The 23073-nt window shown below is 39.8% G+C and overlaps 1 protein-coding gene across 2 annotated transcripts in view; it reads right to left on the reverse strand.

The window, feature by feature from the left end:
* Positions 1-23073, reverse strand: part of LOC120733382 (ephrin type-B receptor 1-like) — a 127356-nt gene that overhangs the window by 10905 nt on the left and 93378 nt on the right. For both annotated transcript variants that reach the window (XM_040031503.1, XM_040031504.1), the window contains exons 14-19: positions 16499-16746; positions 11721-11788; positions 10949-11096; positions 7727-7876; positions 292-488; positions 24-182 (exon numbers count right to left, since the gene is read on the reverse strand). In XM_040031503.1, the coding sequence (XP_039887437.1) occupies positions 24-182; positions 292-488; positions 7727-7876; positions 10949-11096; positions 11721-11788; positions 16499-16746 (970 nt within the window). The remainder of the gene's footprint in view (positions 1-23; positions 183-291; positions 489-7726; positions 7877-10948; positions 11097-11720; positions 11789-16498; positions 16747-23073) is intronic.

Consider the following 23073-nt stretch of genomic DNA (forward strand, 5'->3'; position numbering starts at 1 on the left):
GGCAATTTAATGGCTAAACCTACTCAGCTGTGATTTGCGTGACGAGCGGCAAAGAGGTGAAGCCCGAGCCCAGAAAGGAGTCTCTGTACTGGGTCATCTTCAATGCAGCCAGCCAGTCCTCTACTGAGCTCACCCTGCTTAGGTCTGGAGCTCCACGGTCTAACAAGGGATGATGGGGAGGACTGCAGAGAGTAGATACAAGAGAACGTGGAGTTTAAAACAGAGGGAAACAGAGGGATAAGATAGGGAGAGTGTGTTTGTGTATGTAAATGAGTTTGTATCTCTGCTCACCCAGGGACCATGTTGTTGGTGCCGGCTTTGAGAGATGCAGGGTTGCGTATCATTTTGTCCAACATGCTGACAATATCGGGGAACTTTGGCCGGGCGTTTCTGTCTTTCTGCCAGCAGTCCAGCATCAGTTGGTGCAGCACTACTGGACAGTCCATGGGAGCTGGAAGTCTGAAGTCCTGCTCTATGGCATTTATCACCTAGGGCACAGCAGAAGAGTCACACAGGAAAAGGAGAAGACCCAAATGACCACAAAAGGTTATAGAAGAAAACTGCAGCATGATGTATATTTAAGGCTCACTGGGGAAAGCTTATATAATCAGTATCTTTATAATAAAGCTTTGGCAAGGTTTAATGAGAAAGATGTAGCTTATTAAATCTGTGCTATTCCTGGTATTCTATTTTCCCCCTTCTAATTTGTACTTCCTTTAGACCTACTATTGTACAGCTTTCCTTCTCTCCGTCATTAACTTATGGTACTTTTGTGTTCAGGAAGTTTTCAAAACCAATCACATCACAAGGGTCACGCTCCAAAGAGTCCAGCTCTATCTCCCACCTGTTTGGGTTTTGACTAGTTCAATTGCCAAATTTTATTTTATAAACAATGTACATTCAATTCAATTTTATTCATATAGCGCCAAATCACAACAGCAGTCACCTCAGTGTGATTTATATTGTAAGGTAAAGATCCTACACTAATACAGAGAAAACCACAACAATCAGATGACACCCCATGAGCAAGCAATTGATGAGAGTGGGAAGGGAAAAGGAAGAAATCTCCAGCAGAACCAGGCTCAGGGGGTGACAGGAGGAAGACGGGACAAAAGACATACAGTGCAAAAGAAACAGAGTGAAGAAGAAACACTCAGTGCCCCCAATAGCAAACCAGGCTAACCGATCCAGCCCTGACTATAGGCTTTATCAAAAAGGAAAGTTTTAATCCTTATATTAAAAGTAGAGACGTGTCTGTCTCCCGAATCCAAACTGGGAGCTGCCTTCACAGAAGCCTGAAAGCTTCTACTTTCCCATTCTACTTTTAAAAAAGTAGAATGGGAGGCAGAAGCCAGCACCCTAAGAGCAAAGTTCTCTATTGGGGTGATATGGTAGCAGTCATCTCTAAATGATCTCTAGACTTTTAAACTTGAAGAAATTAATTAGATAATGATATAATCATAGATAATGATATAGCTCTATAGACCATTTGGGCATCTTAATTTGCTACTTTAGTTTTATAATTGCAATTTATAACAGTCACTGGCAATACAGACAGTAAAAAACATGCATGTAGTTTCTTGGTCAACAAAAAGAAATCAACATGGAAGTAGCATAAACCTGCATTCTATCTAAAGGCCACCAGATGGCGATAGTTGTGGTTGCAAAAACTCTTCCGGTCCTCCAGAAATTTGGAAAAAGGGCTTTTTGCCTTGATCTCTGTAAAAACTTTTCCCGCAGAATTTATGGTCTCAGCCACTTTTGGGATTTGGGTCATACTGAAAATATTGAATCTTTGTTTTTAATGTCGGTTATACTATACTTCAAATGGCTGATTATCTATGGCATGAAACCTGAATGTTCATTGGCTAATGACTTGTCAGTCACAAGCCAGTTTCACAGTCAGACCAGACACTCTTTGTCACCAACCAAGATCTAATCATTGGTGCTTGATGAAACATAAAAGACGGAATTCAGAAACCAATGAGTGATGTCATGTTAGCTACGTCCATGATGATCGCCATGGCTAATATCAGCCGATATGGTGATATGTGACTGACATATAAGCACATATCTAGTATCTACAGCGCCCAGTTGTAGGCCAAGGGATTTAACAATATATAAAAGAGTCAGCCAATTAGCCCAAATCAAAGCCTAAAGTCTTGATATATAGTATTGCACTGTATTTAGTCGCTTTTGATATACATTTGAGAAAAGTAGGTTTTCATAAATATGAAGGTTTGTGATGTGCGACATATTAAAGGGCTAAAAAGATCATCCCCCTGAGTCGATCTCTCTCGCTGCTGTTTGTCACTTGCTTCAGGCAGACCGCCATACGGCAAAGAGTGGAACGTCTTCTGTGTTATGGCTCCTTTGTGATTTCAGTCGATAAAAACAGGCATATTTTTATAGAACAGTCTTACCTCGTTCAGCTTTATTTAAAACCACATAAAAATGAAAACTCGGATTAGTTAAGAGGATCCAATTTCCGTTTAAGAACTTCATCCTGACACAGCGTGCAGTCGCACAGTATATCCAGATATTCATCTCTAAGCAGCAGTAACTTCTGCTGCAGTCTCAGATGTCAAGGCAGGTAGTTTTACACAGAGGAGCTTTTGATTTCATCACGCCAGTGCAGGTACTGAGAATGATAAAGCTCTTTCAAAGTTTTGATTTTTTTTCTCCCTGTGAAAACTTTTAGGCAGGAATTTTGTAAAGCAAAGAGGTTGTGCTAGATGTGTCAGGATACCTTTGAGTGCAGAATGTAATTATCCAGAACATCATGGAATTTAAAACTACCTGCCTCGCCACTCTAAAAATAATCAAAGAAAGGAAATATCACGTTTAGTAACCATTATCTGAAATTATTCTGCCCCCTGTGTCAGATTTGTGAAATTATTATTTTTTATTTCTCCCCAGCTGTAATTACAATCGTTGTAATGTTTAAAACTCCCATTGTGGTGTGCCCCGAAGGTTTAAAAAGTGCCTTCTATCATCTTTTATACATGTTCTGTCTAGCAGATTCAGACATCCAATTACTATCATCTTTCTTGTCATCTTTCACACTCTTTAGACATATACAATCAGTCTCTTTTTCTGCCTTATAAATTAAAGGTGGATTAATATATACTCAAGAGCCATAAAAAGAGAATAAATGGCAGAACTGTACTGATGACACATCTGAGGTAAAACTTGATTTGGCCTAGTGAAGACTTGTCAGAGCTTTTCTGTTTATTTCTAACAAAGGAAAATGCAGAAATTGAATTAAAACTTAAGTATCAATACAACAATACTGAGGAAACTCGATGTTATTCTCGTGCTTTATGAAAACTACATTTCTTTACATTAGCTGCCGAATGTAAATGAAAATAGACAAATCCATGTTAGACAACACTGGAGCATTTCTTCAAACGTATTGGGTCCTAGAAACTGCAGCTGCACACTGAAAAAAAGTTGCTAGGTTTGCAAGGTCATGTACTGGACCTGTTATATATCTTGTCCACAAAATTTTCTAATATCTACATGTCAACATGCACTGCTGGTGGATACTAGCTGAGTTTGCCGAAGTGATCAGACGCTTCATTATATACTCCCCCATGTCTGCTAAGCTGTCTTCTTGTCTTTGATGGGCAAGGCTGAAACAACAAAACACAGCCCGTGAAAGCATGAAAGAAGAGAATCCCTTTGCTGTTCTCTAGTCTCAGAGATAGGCAAAGGTCATGCACAAGGATCTACTTCAGATTCTGTCCATAGCCAAAGGCAATCAACAACTGCTGCACACGAATTTCCTTAAGGGCTGGTCGAACGCTGACGGCTCTTAGAAGAATATCTGACCCTGACGTGCTGAAAGATTTTTGTGTCTGCCTTGTCCTGACTGCGAGGAGCTATCTCATGTAGGCTTGTGGTGAGGGTGCTTAGAGAATCTTTTTCTTTGGTCACAGTGACCAAAGAAACGTCCCAACATTTTGGAGTTGTCTGCGCAATTGTGTCAGAAAGGAGGAGTTCGGTTTTCCTTGAGCTTGGTCTAAAATTTGCCCTTGCCGGTCACCTTTCATGTGATTCCACATTCTTGGTCTGACCTCAATCTTCAAACTCAATGCCAGGTAGGTATCAAAGACGATGCATGTTCCCTTGGCTATAGAGGAATATTTTTCTATCGTGGGAAGATAGAAGAATATACACACTTAAGAGCTACCTGGTTGCAAACTTTATACCAGTGAGGAACCGTCAGTGATGGTTACTACCTATGGCTGGTTGTCAGAGAATGCAAACATCACCCGAGGAAGGCAGTGCTGGGATTTCTGACAGCTGTGCTCCTTCTGCCATCACTCAGTGCTACAGGGAGCGGGTGGTTCTTCTGACATAAGAACCACGCACTCCGATATGGGTTGAACAGCCTGGAGATGAGCTGTTTAGAAGTTGTTGTTCCATTTAGTTGAGGTAACTTCTGTCAGCGTCAGGGTCGGGATTTGTTTCAGCAGTCAATCCAAGACAGCAGATTTTTACAAACTACTTTTACTACTAAACTATCTCTATACCTCTATACCTCTGCCATCTTGACCACCACATCCCCACCCAGTGTACTGGCAACAGATTATTCAGAAAAAATGGTTGTCCAAATTCAAAAACTAAGACCCTTTGTCTACAAATCACTGCCTCAACAGTTATTTCAACTCACTGTTTATTGGTTCACAATCCCTGGTGTGTACCCACCCTTCCCCATCAATTGACCTCCACATCCACCGGCACACCTGCTCCTGTTTTTCTGCCCTGTAACCACACTACTGCCAGATTTTCTGTTTTGCATTCCTGCCAGAGTGGTCCAGCTTTTTGTCATGTTATCCTGCCTACCTACATTTATGTATGACCTCTGCCTGTATCTGGACTTACTCCTGCCAGCTTTCGCCCCCTCGGACTCCTCTGCCTCTCCTTGCTTTGATCATTGACCTACTAAACTTTGTTTTCGCTCCACCTTTTGTCTGGCTGTGATTTGCACGTCTGTGACCAAACTTCTACCTCTACAGTAGTGCGAGAATGAAATAATACTTTAGTGTGTGTGTGTTTTTCTTCTTTTTGTCACAATTCCCTGTAAATGTAAAGTAACAAGTCTGTCTCAGTGTAGTTGGAAGTCTAGCTCGCGGTAAGCTGAGGTAATGCGGTGCTTCTCCTACTGTAAATGCAGCATGGGGGATTTGTCTGTTCGCTGAGTGAACTCTACTTGACCCCGGCACACTTCTTGGGCTTTGTGCTGCATAAATTCACTTTAAGCACCACTGTCAATCAAAATAGCAGCGAATGTAGTGAAACATCACAGGTCTCTTTCATGATTAATTCATGTTGAACACAGCACCTGCAGTGGCTCCGCTGACAATTTCCCCGCTCCGTGTTCTTTGAAATTGCATGTGTGTGTAAGTGTGTGTGTGTGCATGCCTTTACACATGTATGATTGCATGTGTGTGTGTGGATTAGCAGGGTGTGTGTCATATGTGTGAGTTTAGGGTGTGAGATTCATGCATAGTTAATGCCCCGGCAGACCTTCGTTAGTGGTAACACACACTTTCACCATCATTATACGCAGTCTCTGCCATTATAAATCTGTCTCTATCATTATACTGACTGTGTCATTACTGCTGCATAGGCTGCTTCTGTTGCTTGCGAGCAAGCATGGGGGAGAAGACTGGGGGAGCTGCAAGGGGAGAAAAATGTGAATGTGTGAAAGAAGGGGAAAGAGGTGTTTAAGGTGATATAGAAGCTACATGGGGAAAATGGTGCTCCACAGAGAAAAATAAAGAAATGAATTAGTTTTATGATTTAAATAAAGACTTATGTCTCAGTCTTATAGTTAGGATGGGGATCTTGCCACTGATTAACTTCTCGGCAGTTCATCCTACAAAGAAAACTTTATATATAGAGTTAACATGGTCTAAAGCCAGGTAAATGCTGCTGGAGCGGGGCTGTGGTTTCCTGAAATAGAGTTAAGAAGGTGCTGATTGAAGATATTTACCCGGGGTAATAAACACACTAGAAGCTGCTTGGCAGATTTTCTGCGGCAATAAAATGTATTTTAAAGTTTTGACTCGAGCGAAACTGGAAGCTTGTAAAATCCCCAGCCTCCTTTGTGTCAAAGTCATTAGATATATCATTTGAGAAAGCTAGAATTTGGATTTAAAGCTTCAGTGATTTGAAGTGGGTTTTAGTGCTGTAACTATAATCTGCGCATCATGTTTCTTCTCAGAACAGAAACTTAAAAATAAAAATGTCAGCAGTCCAGTGTTGTGGAACCTTCATTTTCATGGACTGCACTGCATCCCCTTTAGGGTTTTACAGTTGCTGCACAATAATGTTTAATATTTAGTATTTACTGTTACATTCCCATAGATCATCGTGATGTTGTTTATTATGTTGCTCTTTTTTTTTCTTCTGCTTGTTCTCTCTTTTTTCTTTCTCAACAGGTGATCCAGGTGATTGATAGATGTATTTTTTATCTGCTTTTTTTGTTGTTTTTTGTTGTTTTTGCCCTTTATCCCCATCCCTCTTCTCCGCTGTTTTTCTTTCCCTTTCTTTCTCCCCTTTCTTTTCCCCAGTCAAGTCTGTCCCGTATTTAACAAGTGAAAATAAAATAAACAATAAAAGGTGAATCAAATAGACCATTACGGCAAGGCTGGGATGGACCATTTGGTAAAGTAAATCCGTTGGGCATCTTTCTTCGCCTTTAGACAATAATTCTGCTGGCAAAAGAGCCAAACGGGACAGGCAAGAAAATAAATAAATACAAATAAAAATAATAATAAATTGAATTCTCACCCTAAAGAAAGTACACGTGTTTCTGGCACCACTTTATAATAACCATTAAATATATAACAGGACTCCTTTACGGTTTAAAAAAGCAACAATAAAATGAGGTGAAATGATATTTCCTAATTGGCTAACTGGTCTGTTATCTGAATGGTTACTGTAAAGTTATAAATGGTTAACAAATACTGAATCCAGAGTCATTATTTTGACAGCTGTGATGACGGTAAAACAGATTTTAAAACAGATTCAAATAAGACGACGGGTTGAGTGGTAGTGAAAGGTGTTTGTGTCCTGCATCACTTATGGTTGTCATTGCAGTTTGCTTTAAGCACAACTACTCACAAGCTCCACTATTATGTTATGGTGTGAATATAACTGTTATCTCAGCTATTAACTAAAGTTCAACTATATATTTAATATGTATTCACCATGGTTATGATAAAGTGTTACCATTTTTAACACAAAACCAGTAAATGTGAACTGACTACGGCAGGATGAATGATCTCAGAACACTTAATAAACATCAGTGTGATGTGACGAGACACAAGGAGAGCGCAAGGTAAAGAAATGCCGCGGCAAATTGCTCACACTGTGAAGGTAATTGGAATAAAGCTGTCACTACCATGAAATATTCCCAGAAGAAAATCCCAGGAAAGAAAAAAAAAATCCTTTGCCTTTTGGTCTGATTTTCATGGAACAAACATTTCTGTGACACTTAAATTGATGTCCTCATTTTCCATGTGTGTTTCCTAGACATGCAGACGCCCTGCTGTGACGGAGGAAACAAACAAGCACTTCCCCCGAACGCCACACACACGTGCTGGAACAGACATACACGATATTTTACAGCCGCAGACATCAGTGAGAACTCAAACTAAGTGTCTCTTTCTCTCTCTTTTGCCCTCTCTCAGGCAAGCAGGTGGTGACTTACATCTTGGTTGCTCATGTCCCAGTAAGGTCTCTCCCCATATGACATCACCTCCCAGGTGACGATCCCGTAACTCCAGACATCTGAAGCTGACGTGAATTTCCTGTAGGCGATCGCCTCTGGTGCCGTCCACCTCACGGGGATTTTACCTCCCTGAGAGAAAAAAAAAAGGGGGGGGGAAAGAAAAGAAGGAAATAAATAACTAAGGGCAGTAGGGAAGAAAAAAAGGATTTGTAGCTTTATACCTGATAGTTCTGCTTACGTATTCGTCACATAGTTCTTAGCTGAAGTCTCTTATCAGACACGGTGTTGAAAACTGTGCATTATGCACACGTGTGTTAAAAAAAAGAAAGAAAAATGACAAATTTGAGGGGAAATTTAAGGGCAGGCAACATGAATTTTCCTACTTTTTTTTGTTCTCGAGTGTGGAAGTGTAGACAAAGCAGATGCTTGATAGCATCCACCTGCTTCACGGAGACAAATCCACATCTGCCTGCTGTTGTCTTTTCTAATGAAGACAAAGTAGTGCGTAAACAAAAACTTCTTCCTTCTGACTGCTGAGTGAAATCCAGGATAAAAGGATGCATTACCATATGCTGGTTTGGCTGCTGTATCAAATTTAATATATTAAAGGAAATGCTTAAGACAAACATTTCTTTTTAATAGACTCCTTTTTAAGTCAGGCAAGCGACACGAGTTTAAGGCAGTGTGTATTTAATCCATCAGGCAAAAACTTTTCTTTAACCCCACCCTGGTCCTAGATCTCTGTATTTACTTTAGTCTTTAATTCTGGTTAGTTTTGTGCTCTGGGTTTTGTTTGCATTTTGAATATTGGTTTGGATTTATTTCTTTGCGTGTTTCAGTTTAATCTAGTTTTCCTGTTGTTTCTTGTCAAATCAAATCTTCATCTGTGTTATCCTAGTAAGGAGGTAACACCGTGTTTCACGACAGATAGATGCGAGCAAACACAACTGAGCCCACTGAGTCATGTTGTTTTTGTTTAAGGAGATTCAAAAATACTCCCAGGCTGTACCCTTCCCTTGGAAAGGCTAAAACAGAATGTTTATTTGGAAAAATAATGTGAATAGTTTTTGATGTATCAAAATTAATCTGTTCCCTGATTAACAAGACCTTGGAAAGCAATGAAATAAAAACAAAACTTACATATTTATGATTCACAGGAGCTAAAGTTTAAGTCAGTGACATCACTGATGAAGATTTAAAACTAATTTAGACTTCTGTGGTGAATCTTGGTCCAGTCAACGATGCAACCAATGTAGTCTCCTACAACCAAAGTGCTAGTGTTCATGTCCTTGTCCCATGGCCTACTCTTGACTTGTGAGTCAGGTTGTGAGGTTGAGGCTCTGATTATTAGTTTTCTCACTAATAAACTCAAAAACTGCAGAGAAAACGTAGCTGGATGCACAGGATGAATCAACGGTACTGAACAGGCCAATCACAATAGTCCTTACATTTATGTGTAAGTACATTACACGTCTGTGGAGGGTTTTGCAGTTACAACATACCTGCATTGTAGATTTAACACAAAAGCATAAATCCGTTTTTAGACCTCAGAGGGTTAAATTATGAAATATATTTGTTTCCCAATAGGATAGCCTGAATCTTTATTCTTCCCATGGAGTACAGTACTCTGATTTTTCATTGCGAGTTCAAAATATCGCTTACATTTATGATCTCTTAAGCTTATAATTGAATTTTTATCTGCCTCAGGGTTAACATGCTGTGTGAACAATATGAACGGCCAGGTCTATGCCTATAGGTCTATAGGATAATGGCCAATGCAGGGCTGGCGGGATATAAAAAAAAAAAAGACTCAGTGAACGTTTTTGTGTGCAAAGGCATCTAAACTGTAACATGAACATCATGAGTGGCTCAACATAGTTTTTATTAGTGAGCAAGCTACTTGGCAGCTTGTGAGTACAGTCACAACCACAGGGACGAGTGAGAAGCGGCAGAAACAAATAACACAAATTGTTACCTTCAAGCAGCGTGTGACAACATGTTTAATGTAATCAGTCAAGCAAATTTTAATTTAAAGTATTAACATTCAGCTCAAAGCACAGATGAGCTGAGGTACGGCAGCGGGCCCGTGAAGTCCGGCTTAGATTGATAAAAAAAATCGGTGTGACAAACCGGCGATCTGACAAGCTGAGTCTTTCTAAAATGTCCAACTCACCACCCGCAGGACAAACTTCAATCCGGCCTTTATCAGTTTAGTCTTAATTAAGATTCCAGACTGGCTGCACCACACAGATAAGTGTGTAGGAAACAACACATATCACAGTCAAATTGCTGAACATATAAAAGTATGTATATATATGGAAAATACATTTCAATCATTTTATATAAAAGCCTCTATAAGGTAGATGAGTAATGACAAAGAAAGTTCTGACTGCCAAATATAATTGGTCGACAGTACTTGGACTACAAATGGACTACAAATTGAAACCACTATGGTTTGGATAGGAAAAATCTTATCCCTTTCCTACATATTCTATATACATTCACTTGCCACTTTGTTAGGTACACCTGTTCAACGACTCATCAACACAACCTAATGCCTAATCAGCCAATTACACAGCAGCAGTGCAATGCATTTAGGCATTAGAAGACATGGTGAAGTAAACCTGCATTTAGGTGACTCTGAACGTGGTAGGCTACAATTCACAAAGCCTTGCCAAAATTGGACAACGCACAAGATTAGAAAAATGGCACCAGGTCTGATGAATCCTAAATTCTGCTGCAACATTCGGATAGTACGGTCAGAATTTGGCGCTAACAACATGATCTGTGCCACGAAGAATGAATGCAGTTGTGAAGGGAAAAGAGGTACTAGGTAGGTGTACCTAATAATGTGTATATTGAGTGTATCAATATACTGAAATCTATTTAAAGGGAAGAAATGTTTGGTAGTTCTTAATGACAGAACTGAACTGAAAACTTTATTTTAAAATGATTGACCTACTTGTAAAATGGTTAAAATTTGCATTTTCACCAATCCAGAGACTTTTCATTTTCTGTGTGTTAAACTGTGGCAAACCAAAGTTCTTAAGTGGTGCATCTTTTTACCTTTTAATAAATGTGAGTAACAGGCCAGAATCCTGGTAAAGAAAAGCTACCACTGCAACAAACATTTTGCCCACCTTTGGTCTGCAGAATGAAGGAATGCAGAAGGAAGCGTTAGTGTGTTTTTAGCTTACGTACCAGCGAGCTGGTGTAGGTGGGGTCGGAGGTGTCCTCCTCCAGATAACGTGATAAGCCGAAGTCAGACACCTTACACACGAGGTTACTGTTAACCAAGATATTTCGAGCTGCCAGGTCCCGGTGAACATAACTCATCTCCGCCAGGTACCTGTAACATCAACAGGAGTTATTGTATGAATTTGTGTTATCTGTAGCCAGCTACCTAGGCTACTATAAAAAGGTAATGGGATTTAGAGTTATGTGTGTGTGTGTGTGTGTGTGTGTGTGTGTGTGTTATCACTGCCAGCTACCTTCGATAAAACAGGAATAGGATTTAATGTATGTGTATACTGTAACATGTTTTTGTGCTATCACAGCCTGCATTTAACACAGATAGGCTCTAGTGTGCGTGAGTTTGTGTGTGTGTGTGAGCATTTGTCAGTCTGCCAAGCTGAAAAGTTGCAGTTTTACCAGTGGATTCAAATGCAGCGTATAGCGGAGGTTGCATGTGTTTATGTGCTCATATCAATGTATGTGTCCGTGCAGAGTCGTCAGGATGTGGAGACAGCGCATCTCAAGCTGCTGATGCACATGACCAGACAGCACGAATATCACCACATGAAATCTCAACATCTGAAAGAACTGATATCGCCAAAAGAAATCTAAATCCTCATACCCATGTCTGAAAGATTAGGAAAAGTTTCTTCTCCATCTTTATAGTAAAATGGATTTCTGTAGTGGGAATGTGTGCGCGCGTGTGTGTGTGTGTGCGTCTGGGTGTGAGTCTCAGTACCTCATTCCAGATGCGATGCCCCTCAGCATACCAACCAGCTGGATCACTGGGAACTGCCCATCATTTTGCTGTGAAACCATGAACCGACAGGATTATTCTTATTTTCCATTATCAGGTTTTTTCACTTTAGTGCTTTAGAAAGAATCTTGCAGGTAAGAAGATTTATTACCACTTCACAGAAAATGTCATAAGAGAAAAACATTTTTTACCCCCCCCCCATCCCCGTCCCTATTTGCAGCACAGATGATGGTGTGTAAATGTGGTACGCTGTGTTACAGTTGCATAAAAAGAATTTGATCAAGATGATGCAAGTAAGAAAAAACTTGAACTTAATCTTTTGCAAGATTCCATTTTCTGCTTTCACTTCTTTGCTCATACTGTGTTCGTGTTGGCAGAGGCTGGCACAGGCTTAAAATACAGCATCTGAAACCCAACTATTGCTTCTTACTTCTGACTATTTTAATAACTTTGCATACACCGACACACTAAAATCTTCAAGCACACGTCCTGCTGCGTGTTGGCTAGAAGGTTACAGAAACAGGTTTATGACCGGAAGGCTAAAATCTAGGTGGAAGAGTGAAAATGAATCCCTTTGACCTTCCCTCCTTGGGCACTGTGGTGCCCTTAGGAAAGGCCTTTAACCCCCTAGAGCCCAGCAAGTCAGACTGTGGTTAAAATTTGCAGCTTCCAGGTGTGTAAATGTGATATACTCAAAGGACGACTATCCTTCAATAAATAACGGTAATTAAAAAAAACTCTGAAAAGGGACCAAGAAATTGCAAACTGTGTCAACGCTAATATAACAAATGCTTTTACTACTAAGCTATTTTTCACACATGAACTCTGGGCAGTGATCTGCAGTTGACCTTCCTCACATGCGGCACACAACCGTAGAGAGTTCCCTTCAAACGCTTTTTTAAACTTCAGATGCCCCGTTTGGTTTAGATAGTTGTGCGTCCTGGAAAGGGTGTGCAAGAGGCAGGAAACAAGATAACCACTCCAGATTATTACCTGCCCTCTTCTCTTGAACATCACATAGACTTTGTACAAAGGATCTGCAGGGTTCAAGACTGTTTACTGTGACCATGTGGGATATTAGCTTTTTTCCCCACACGGAGCTCACAGTCGGGTGACGAACAGAAAAGTTCAGGGCAGCAGTGCATGTGTGAAAACCACCCTGAAAAGAGTTAATTGAAACGCTGTGATAAAAGTGTTACAGCAGGCATTTTGGACCAATACAAAGTAGACAGCTGGAAATTCTACAAAGCCTTTTTGCCGTCAGATGTAGCTGGATGTCAGCTAGTTTAAAATAAGTTTAAGCAAACAAGGTGCATGACCACCTTTATTGTTTATCACAGCCTGAAATGCAGTTTATGCTGAAGTTCAATAAGGAAAAGCTTTTCACATTCATCTGTCTGCATTCCTGAGTGTTCAGGCTGCTAGTCTATTCTTTACATCACTTTGGCTTTTCCACGCTTTCAAACTTAATTCTGTCATCATCGCTCTGAGCATTTTCTTTTTGCACGTCTTCTGCTAGCCAATCAGCCTTTGACTCAATGCTTCTCTGCCATAGTGCCTTTCAGACTCTCATTCATGTGACAAGTCTCCTCAGAAACTCAAAATCTCCATCTGCTTCCTCTCTGCCACCACCTGTATGTAAATTCCAGGAGGTCCTGTCCTATTAGCAACATTGGGCCCTGCTCTACTTTGTAGCTTCAGCTGAGGTCTAATAGCCAAATACTCAAACTCTATAAAAACCTTCTCGTAATTTCTTCAAGTCATCTCCAGGAATACTTCTCCAGGCTTCTTTTAGGACATTCAAAGCTCCTCTTTGGATGTTGGCTGCATTTTGTTCTGATCTCTGTAAAGATGATCCCACACTACTTCAATAATGTTGAGGTCCGGGCTCTGGGGAGGCTAATCCATGACTGATAGTGTTTATTGTGTGTTTTTCTATCCAGTTGTGCTTTTACTGCATTGACAATGTGTTTGAGGTCATTGTCATAGTCAAAAATGAAGCTGTTGCCAATCAGACAGTGTATAAATAGTATGGGATGGTGGCTGCATTTCACTGACTGAAGTGCAGCCCCAAATCGTGTCAAAGTCAGTATTTCACAGATGGCTGTAGACACTCACTGCTGTACCTCATTCCTGACCTCCTTGGTACATACTGATGAGGATCTCAATTCATTCTCAGTTCAGGTTTACTTACATAGCACCAAATGACAACAGTTGCCACAAAGCATTTCATACTGTAAGATAATGACCCCAAAGGATTTGAACTAAAACTTTCAAATTTGGATTCATCATCATCCGTAAGACCTGTTGTCACTGATTTTCAGTCCAATTCTGGTGTAATTTAGCAGAACCTTTTCTCCCCGTTTCCCATCCTTAACAATGGCTTCTTGACAGCCACCCTTCCACTGAGACTATTTCTGATGAGGCTTCATTAAACAGCAGATGGATCAGCAGATGCATCTCTCAGGTCCTGTGTCAGGTCTTTGCAGGATTTTTTCTTATCATTTCTTGGCATTCTTCCAACACGTTCTCATCCCAAAATGTAACATATTGTGTGTGTGTGTGTGACAAATCCTCGGCATGTTACGCTCTCGGCCACCCAGCCCCTCTGTGTGTTACACGTTCGGAAATGTCAGGAAACATGACAACCGCTTGGAATGAATCTACACATGTACCTTTATTTTACTTTCTCATCATTAATTGCTTTAGAAAACACTATCTGATACAATTAAGACTGTAGTTAAGGTTAGAGATAAGGCTATGGTTAGAGTTAGGATTAAGGTTGGGTTTGGGCTGGAATACACGGCTGGAGCGTTTGTTACCACCAGGAGTGTCATTCTATTGAATTCCATCCACAATCTGGTGCATATCAAAGGGACGCAGAAGAGTACCTTTTGCGTTTCTATGGGATGCCTCGGGACGTAACAAATCATCAGGAATAAGAACGGTCTGCATTCTTCGCAGACTCAAATAAAGAAATTGGAACAAATGATGTGTTTTTGTGACAAGCTGCTAATAATAAATTGCCTATAGACATCATTTAAAGTTGGTTATTTGCCCAGCTGTATGTTATGTGTGGACAAAACAGTGCTTTATTCCTTGAGGTAGATTCCTTTTTATTCCTAATGATTGTTAATTCAGAGTTACAACAAACATTCATGTGAAAATGGGCAGGTGGAAGGACTGGATTGAAAATGAATGAAAAAGCAGCCAATGTCCAAAGAAAAAAAAAAACTTTGGAAGACCTTCAGAAAGTCTGGAAAGCCATTGCTCAAGACCGCTTGGAAACATTTAAAGAAAGTCAGTCTCCTTGGAATAAAAAAATATGCAGAAATGAAGGGTCGCTCTAGACTTTTGCATAGTACTGAATAAGAAAAAGAAGTACAAAAAAAAGAAAGAGAGAAGAAAAGAACGAAAGCAAGTTGACCAAGACTATACAAAGGTGGCTTGGAAAGTTAAGAAAGTTCCTGTTTAGAGCTGCTGGAGGCTTTGTTGGATTTATGAAACATTTTTTGATAAAACTCAAAATATTTGCCTTTTTGCTACCTCACCTCTGGGCCGGGCTGTCTCTGTTTCTTATAAACATCACTGACATCCCCCACTGACATCTCTGCAGTCGAAGGTGTGTGTGTGTGTATGTGTCTTTTAATTCACTTTGCGCATCAAACCTCACCTTTGATGCTCCTCTAGCCTAATCCTCTGCAGGCAAAGACCTTCTTCTAGGCACACTCACACACACACGGCATTGATCTTTTGGGTCTTGTGCCTCCAAGATGGTCACGCTAGGACAGCAACACCAGGAAGATCGATCATTGTGTGTGTCTGTGTATGTGTGTGTGCATGAGTCATCGGGTGATTTCTGAGTCAAAAGGGGTCACGCTGTGAGAACCAAACATCAAAGAGTTTCTCTTTCTGTTTTTAGAGGCGCCTCAAAAGGAGGGCAGGATCAAAGACACGGACAGACTGACAGACAGTCAGGCTGGCAGGATGAGGCGGAAAGAGCACAGGAAGGAAGAGAGGAGAAAGGGAAGCGCAGGAGGCTATTTCTGTCTTTGTGTCTATTTCTTCAAAAACTTACAGTCCTCCTCTCTCCAACTGTTGCTCTGTTTGGTTATTTAGTTTGAACCGTAGGTGAAGGTGCCTATACTCAGTTACCGGTTTATTAGGTATGCCTAATAAATGAACAGATCCAGATCTGGTAGAGGTATTAAATATCCCAAAAGCATGTGATATAATACTGTACCATGTCAATGTGTGATGCTCAATCGTAATTTTTATCATTTGTATTTCAGACTGTAAATCGTGTGTTTCTTCCTGTCAGGCTGAAGGTGATGTTATCTTCATTTTTCTTAAGCATCATGTTGAGTTCTAGATGATAAATGGTTGGGAACTGAACCTGACCAACCACACCATTAGCACCTTGAGCTGCTGAGCAGTGCTGTCCAGACAAGTGATGGTTGTTCTTAGAGTCGCTAGGCAAAAACTTGCTGTAAGTGTGGAAAGCCTTTTTTCCCTCTTCTCAGTTATATTTCTCCTGTTTACGTTGGAGAAAAGTGTCGTAAGCCTTAATTATTAAACTTTAGTAAGCTTGGCTATGTCGGGGTTGATGCAGTTTATATTAATGGTTAAATGCATTGACCCTCTCTGGACAGTAGTTGTGCGGTCGCACTCCTTATTCCTTGGGAATTTCCCCTCATTGGAACCTTAATCAAACCTTTAAATGACCCGATCCTGAAAGTGGTCTAAAGTGTAGAAGTTACCCTGAGAAATGAGTCCAGTGCTCCATTCTCCATGAACTCTGTGATTATCATCGTAGGCCTGCTCTTGGTGACCACGCCCTCCAGTCTGATGATATTTGGTTGGTCAAACTGGCCCATGATTGAGGCCTCTGACAGGAAGTCCCTCCTCTGCCTCTCAGAGTAGCCCACCTTCAGGGTCTTGATGGCCACAGGGATTTCTTTTTTCCCCACAGGTTTCAGGCGACCTTTGTATACCTCACCGAACTCGCCTGAAAATATAAAAGGAGTCAAATTAAAGCAAATTCCGTTTTTTTCTCCAACAGGACAAAAAATGTGCACTAAAGTATTCCTTAATTTTGAACTCTTAAATAAATGATTTACCAATAAAATGGGATACTAAATGATTGCATTTTAATCCCATTAATAGTGTAAAAACGGGGCTCAAATAAAAAAAAATAAAAAAACAGGCTCGAGTTCATACTGAGCACATTCTTCTTTTCAACTGGATGACTTAGAGAGCCGTGTGTGTGACGGAGTGCAAGTTAAACATACAAACACTGAAAGCTGAAAAGCTGCCATCTGCACCCTCGCTGTCATACTGATGGTCACTGAGCAGCTTAGATTGAGGTCGAGGGGTTTTGCTCAAGGGCACTTTTTATTTTTTATTTTATTTATTTATTTTTTTTTCAGAATGAAAGAACAACAAAAATTGGATCCCCTCAATAACCGCTCAAGGGTGAGGAAAGGTTGTGTAGCAGAGGTGGCAAACAAGATAAAAGGGACAGTGCCACTGTTGTTGCTTGGATACTCGGTTTTGCACATATTCCTCAAATATAATCTCTCAGTTAAATAAAGTCGGCCCGGGTTAAAGTGCTGGATGGAAATAGTGCGCTGCTAAGGCCGTATCAGGTTTGCCTTTTCATTAGAGTTTAAAAGAAATGTAAAAACATTTTGACCCCATCATCAGTCACGTGTCATAACTGAACTATAAACTATAACAACGTTAACAATGCGCCTTTTTTCTTTTTGTTTTTTTTTGTTTTACACTTCCTTATTGTGACTTTTGAAACAACCAGGTTTCACAAGTCACATGATTATTCTTTCTGCTAATCCCTTCAGCATTTAAAAATTAATTTTTACATTGCTTTATTGAAGATATACTGTGTAGCACCTCCATAACAGACCGGAGCGATGGCCGAAACACTACGATTTTCCTTCCTCTGTATACTCACTACAGCAGAAATAAATACAATACACAATATGCACAATACAGCATGCAAAATACCACAATTTATGTGTTAATGCAGTTGAAGTGCATGCTACTATCTACCTTCTTATAGAGTCCCACCCTCAGTAAATGACCTGCCCAAAGGCTATGAAGTGCCTTGAGGCGACTTATGTTGTGATTTGGCGCTATATAAATAAAATTGAATTGAATTGAATTGCTTCCAAAGTGTTTGGAACAAAGGAAAATAATTCATGTTCTTTTTTTAACATAACATCAGTTCACAACAAGTCACCAAGGTGGAGTAAGAAAATACAAGCAAATGCAACTTCTCCAAATAATAACAAAATACGGAAAGGACATTCATTTTACCTTTAATAAAACTTTTAAATAACAGAGTGTTTACTTCATGCTTTTTGTGCATGAGTATGTGCTGCACATTAGCATTATAACAATATATCTGATTTTTTTTTTTTTTTTTTTTACTGTGAAACGAGATCCTTTTAGTCTGTTATGTCATTTCCTGTTTTATTTTGATGACCTCTCGTCTCTTGTGCTTTGTATTCATCTCTACTTCCCCTGTCTTGTCATTTGTAATTAGTTTCAGTTGATCTCTGCTGGCTGTTCCCTCGTTATCGTCTGTGTGTACATATTGTCTCAGTCTTGCCCTTTGTTGTGTTCTCCCTCATGCTCTATTCCTCGTATAGTTTTGTTTTGTTTTTGTTTTAGTTTCTCGATTAAAATTAAACTACCATAAAAATTAGAGACTGTTTATTTCTTTGGAAGTGAATAAACTTACAAATTCAGTAGGAGAACAAGCGTAACCTATAGATTTGAGGTTCAATAGTTCACGTGTCTCTCATTACGGTTTTCTTTGTGTTTTGCTGTGAAGGAAGCCGAACTGGTTGTAACTTCAATGAACTCGTTCCTTGCGCAAAAAATTCCCTTTCTGTGACACAGATGTCTTTTGTCAAAATAAATGCAGCTTTATGCTGATTGGGGACATGAAAATTGAATGTCACTTCAAAATGAAAGTCCTCATCCCAGAGATAAAAATCGGTGTGTGAATAATGGATGAGTAATGGGAATTGGATGCCAGGCTGTGCCGTCCTGTCTCACTGTGATCTCTGCTCCACATCTTACTGCTCATTAAAAACTATCTACTGTCACCACTGTAAACCAGTCGACGCACAGACGGAGAGGGAGAGAAAAAATGAACGGGAAGGGGATGACAGAGAGAGGGCTGTTATGAAAAGCGCAAGGGGTGGTTATGAGAAGGCAATGATAATAAGGACGAGGCAGGGAGAAGGGATGGAAGGATGGGGTTTTTTCTCCAAGAGAGGCCATGTCAGATGACATGTCACCGCTCTTCGGAAAACAGACGAGGTCAAAGAGACGACGGGAAAATCAAAGGAAAGATTTAGTCTGTATTATAAACATTCTTGGGTCTACATTATATCTAAGTATGCTGCTTAGTAAAGAACTGTCAGATGAGATATGGTTGCTACTTCCTTTTATAAATTTAAGTGTTTCATGATTTGTCTTCAGTCAAATAAAGTGCTTTTTGTGAAGGACAATTCCTACAGTGTCAGTGATAGTAATACAAAAGGAGGAAAGGAGAGGGTGTTATCGCAGAGGGAGAGGATGAGGGAGTAAGGTGAGATATTTTTATTATCTCCTCGGGGTGCTTTCTTCTTTTATCTTCCCTGCTCAATCTGTTGTTCTGCTTCCTCCCCGCCCCCCAGCCCACCTCCCTTTCGGTTCTTTGTTTAGCATTTCGCTGTACACAAACAAAGTGAAACTCCAGAGGGGGCTGAATCACAGAGGGAGCTCGACATAGGAGGAAGTATCAAAGAAATACACAGATTAAAAACAAAAGGCAAACAGCTATGGATAAACTTTCACTATCACTTAGAAAGGTAGAGATCCGCCCGTTTAAGGGTTCAAGGTGCCCATCTCATATTACTCGGGCTCATATTTTCTCCTCCCTCCTTGCAGTTTTCAGCCCTCCTCTGTCACCTCAGGCTTAGGTGAGAAACCCTTTCGCTGAGGGAAATAAACCGAGAAACGGGGGAGGGATTACCAAAAGCCTCTCAGAGTACCTCAACAGACCAAAGCCCACAGCACATACTCGCAGCAGTTCTAATTCACAACCTTTAACACCGTGAGCTCAATCGCTTTGAGTGTGATTGGTTTTGGTCAAAAGAAGAATAAGTAACGAGAATCAAAGTTTAAGATCTGAAGAATAACGTTTTACTCCTGTTTCTTCTTGACCATAAATTATGACCAATAAGAAACAGACTTAGGTCTATAAGAAATTTTGCATTTTTGCCTCCATATACCACTACTGTTGAATCCAAAAAATATAGAAAGATTAAAGTGCAGACATTTAGCTTTAATTCCAGGACTTCAACAAATGTGTTGCATTGATTAACACGCCCTCAGTTTCAAAGGTTAAAAAGTAATTGGGCGATTGATAAGTGTGTCAGTTGTCATGGCCAACAAACTACAAGAAGCTGACGGTGGCTACAGTTAAGGTTTAGCAGAGCATCTCAAGGGAGATGAAAAAAAGTCTCTCAATTAATTTTCAATAAAATGCTTAACATCACATATTGGCTGTAAAGATATAAATTTGTGGATGAAATGCACACAGTCAATGTTTAGATTTATAGAACCTGATCAACTCTCTGTGGTCACTTTCTAGTAAAGGATATGGGAATGCTACAAATTAAATGTACCTTTTATACTTTTTAACAAAATTTATTCACAGAATCAAATTGTATTATAGCAGGATAGCTATTCAACTTACCAAAGTGCCGAAAGAAAACTGAACTACTCAGTAAAATTCTTCTTCAGTAAAAGTCTTGGTTACTTGCTGGTTACACAGTTTTTGCCCATCACTTGTGATGGCAGCTGGCTGAAACGAACTGTTCCATTTAAAAAGGTTGGTTACATAGTAACAACATTAACAATGACAGGGGCATCACAGCTAAAATTCATGGTGGAGGTGATCCTTTCTTTTCCATCTCACACTTGACCAGCAAAGAGGCAGCGCCATTGTCCAGACAGGGAACCCAGGTCAGATAAAAAAATGACGCTTTATTTGAGTTGGCAGGAGCTAAGCTTGCAGTTGCAGTGGGTAAAAAGCCAAAAAGAGCTGAAATGTGAGAGCAACAGCAACCATCTGCCTCTGGCAGTTATTTTTTATATATTATTAAACAGTAATAAGTTTCACGAAATTTGACCAGAAAGGTTTTATGCAATCTTGCTCTAAAACAAAGGACAAACAGGAGCAGGCATATACCCATTCACACCTTGACTAATGTGAAAAATGATTCATATCAGCTTAATATATATTCAAATCTGAATCCACTTTGCAAAAATAACCATCTTCAAGAAAGCACCATACTGAACTATCACCTTACTTGCAATATTGAAGAATCCATATTCTCTTCCCTCCCATTAACCAAATGATAGTTTAAAGTGAACCTCCAACCTTTGTGGGCCTAATGCTGTGATATAAGATCTAAACAAATAATGCCAATATGATCAACATATAAACCTTTGAAAAAACTAAATCAATGAGCATTAATATTACCTTTAAAAATCTACTTGTAGCAAACAACAGTCCTGAACATCTGGTAGAGAATGTATACTATTATTCCTGTGAGGCAGAGGTAGCTGGCTTCAGTGCTTCTGCTTTATTTGTCGGTCTGTCTAGTTGTCGGTCAGTAATACTGTTCAAACACGAGTAACCAAATTTCAGAAAACCTGGCAGAGCATGAGTGAAGAAAGATCCTATTAAATTTAGCTGCAGCTCCAGATCGCTTTCTTTAAAACTGTCACACAGACACTGGTCGTGTCTCAGAGTGTGAGTCCCTTTTCTTTCTTTTCTTTTTTTTTAACTCAGATTTTATTATAATTTACAACATTGCAATGTTCACAAGTAAGACAGTTACAGGAACCGCAGTGCGGAAATACAGATTACAATAAGAACTGCAATTAGGAAACACAACACAAAACTGGGATGCAAACCCCCCCCCCCCCCCCCAAAAAAAAGAAACTTTACGTAATATTAAAAAACATGTGACAATCTTAATAGCCATGAATGAACAAAATGAAACAGACCTATGCTAAATTATTGAAACAGTAAAGCATGTATGGGTCGCCAACGCTCAGTAAACAACTCTCTCTGAATCCGCAGAGTATATGTTATTTCCTCCATCTGGTAAATTTCTCTTACTTTATCAATCCACATATTATATGAAGGTGGGTCAAGATTCAGCCATTTAATAGTGATACACTTTAGTGCTGCTGTAAGCAAGATTCTTAAGAGGTACTTTTTATTGTTTCCTGCAAAACCATTTGGTAATACTCCTAAAATGGCGAACTGTTGGTCTTTTGTTAGTGGTTGTTGGAAAACTGTATTGAGAACTTTAAATATGTTATTCCAAAATGAGCAGATTTTTGGGCATGACCAGAATATATGTGAGTGGGTTCCTAAATGAGTACCACAATTTCGCCAGCAGGTATCAGGATTTGTAGGCTTCATTTTGGCCATTATCTCTGGGGTTCTAAAATATCTCATGACCACCTTCCATTTGAATTCTCTCCACAGCCCAGAGTCACGAGATGGGCTTCACCGAACACCTCTTCCCAGGCGTCCTCTGAGATTTGAGTGCCAGTCTCAGCTTCCCACCTTGCCTTAATATCCAAAGTTGCACTTGTACTGAAACTCATAAATGCGTTATAGAAATTGCTGATTAATTTTGGGGAGGAATTACTTTGAAATATTTTTAGAAATATTTCCTCAATGGGTGAGGGCTCCAAAACTTATGAGTCCCTTTTCTGACGTCCTGATAACAAACAATAAATATATGCAATTTTTTTCTGGGGAGATAGAACAGTAGTAAACATAAATACATAGCTCTAATATCGTTATATAATCAGTTCTTTTTGGCTATGTATGTGCAAAAGTTTTGGGCTACAATTCATTTCTTTAAATTTTGATTCTAAGCTGTCATATTTGATTTTTTAAGGTAGTCTTGAGCACTAATTTTCTCAGCTTTCTGTGGATTTGTCTTTGGACACTGGATGGTTTTTGGCTCATTTTCAGTCTAGTCCTGGACATTTTTGGAGGAAATCTTTTTTTCTTTGACCTATCCAGCATAAGTAACTCAAGGATGAACCAGTAACAGACAACTTAGCAAAGAATTTTAAGTTGTATCTTTATGCACTTTGTAGTAGCGAACTGTCATGGAAACACATATGTTACCATTTCAGGTGACTCCGTGGAAAACATGAAAGAGAAAACAGTTTGTTCTGGCACCAACAAAGTGATTCCCAAAGAGCAAAGACCTGAAAACTAATG

This window comes from Simochromis diagramma, unplaced genomic scaffold (genome assembly GCF_900408965.1).
Source record: "Simochromis diagramma unplaced genomic scaffold, fSimDia1.1 OVJJ01000284.1, whole genome shotgun sequence".
Classification (NCBI taxonomy): Eukaryota; Metazoa; Chordata; class Actinopteri; order Cichliformes; family Cichlidae; genus Simochromis; species Simochromis diagramma.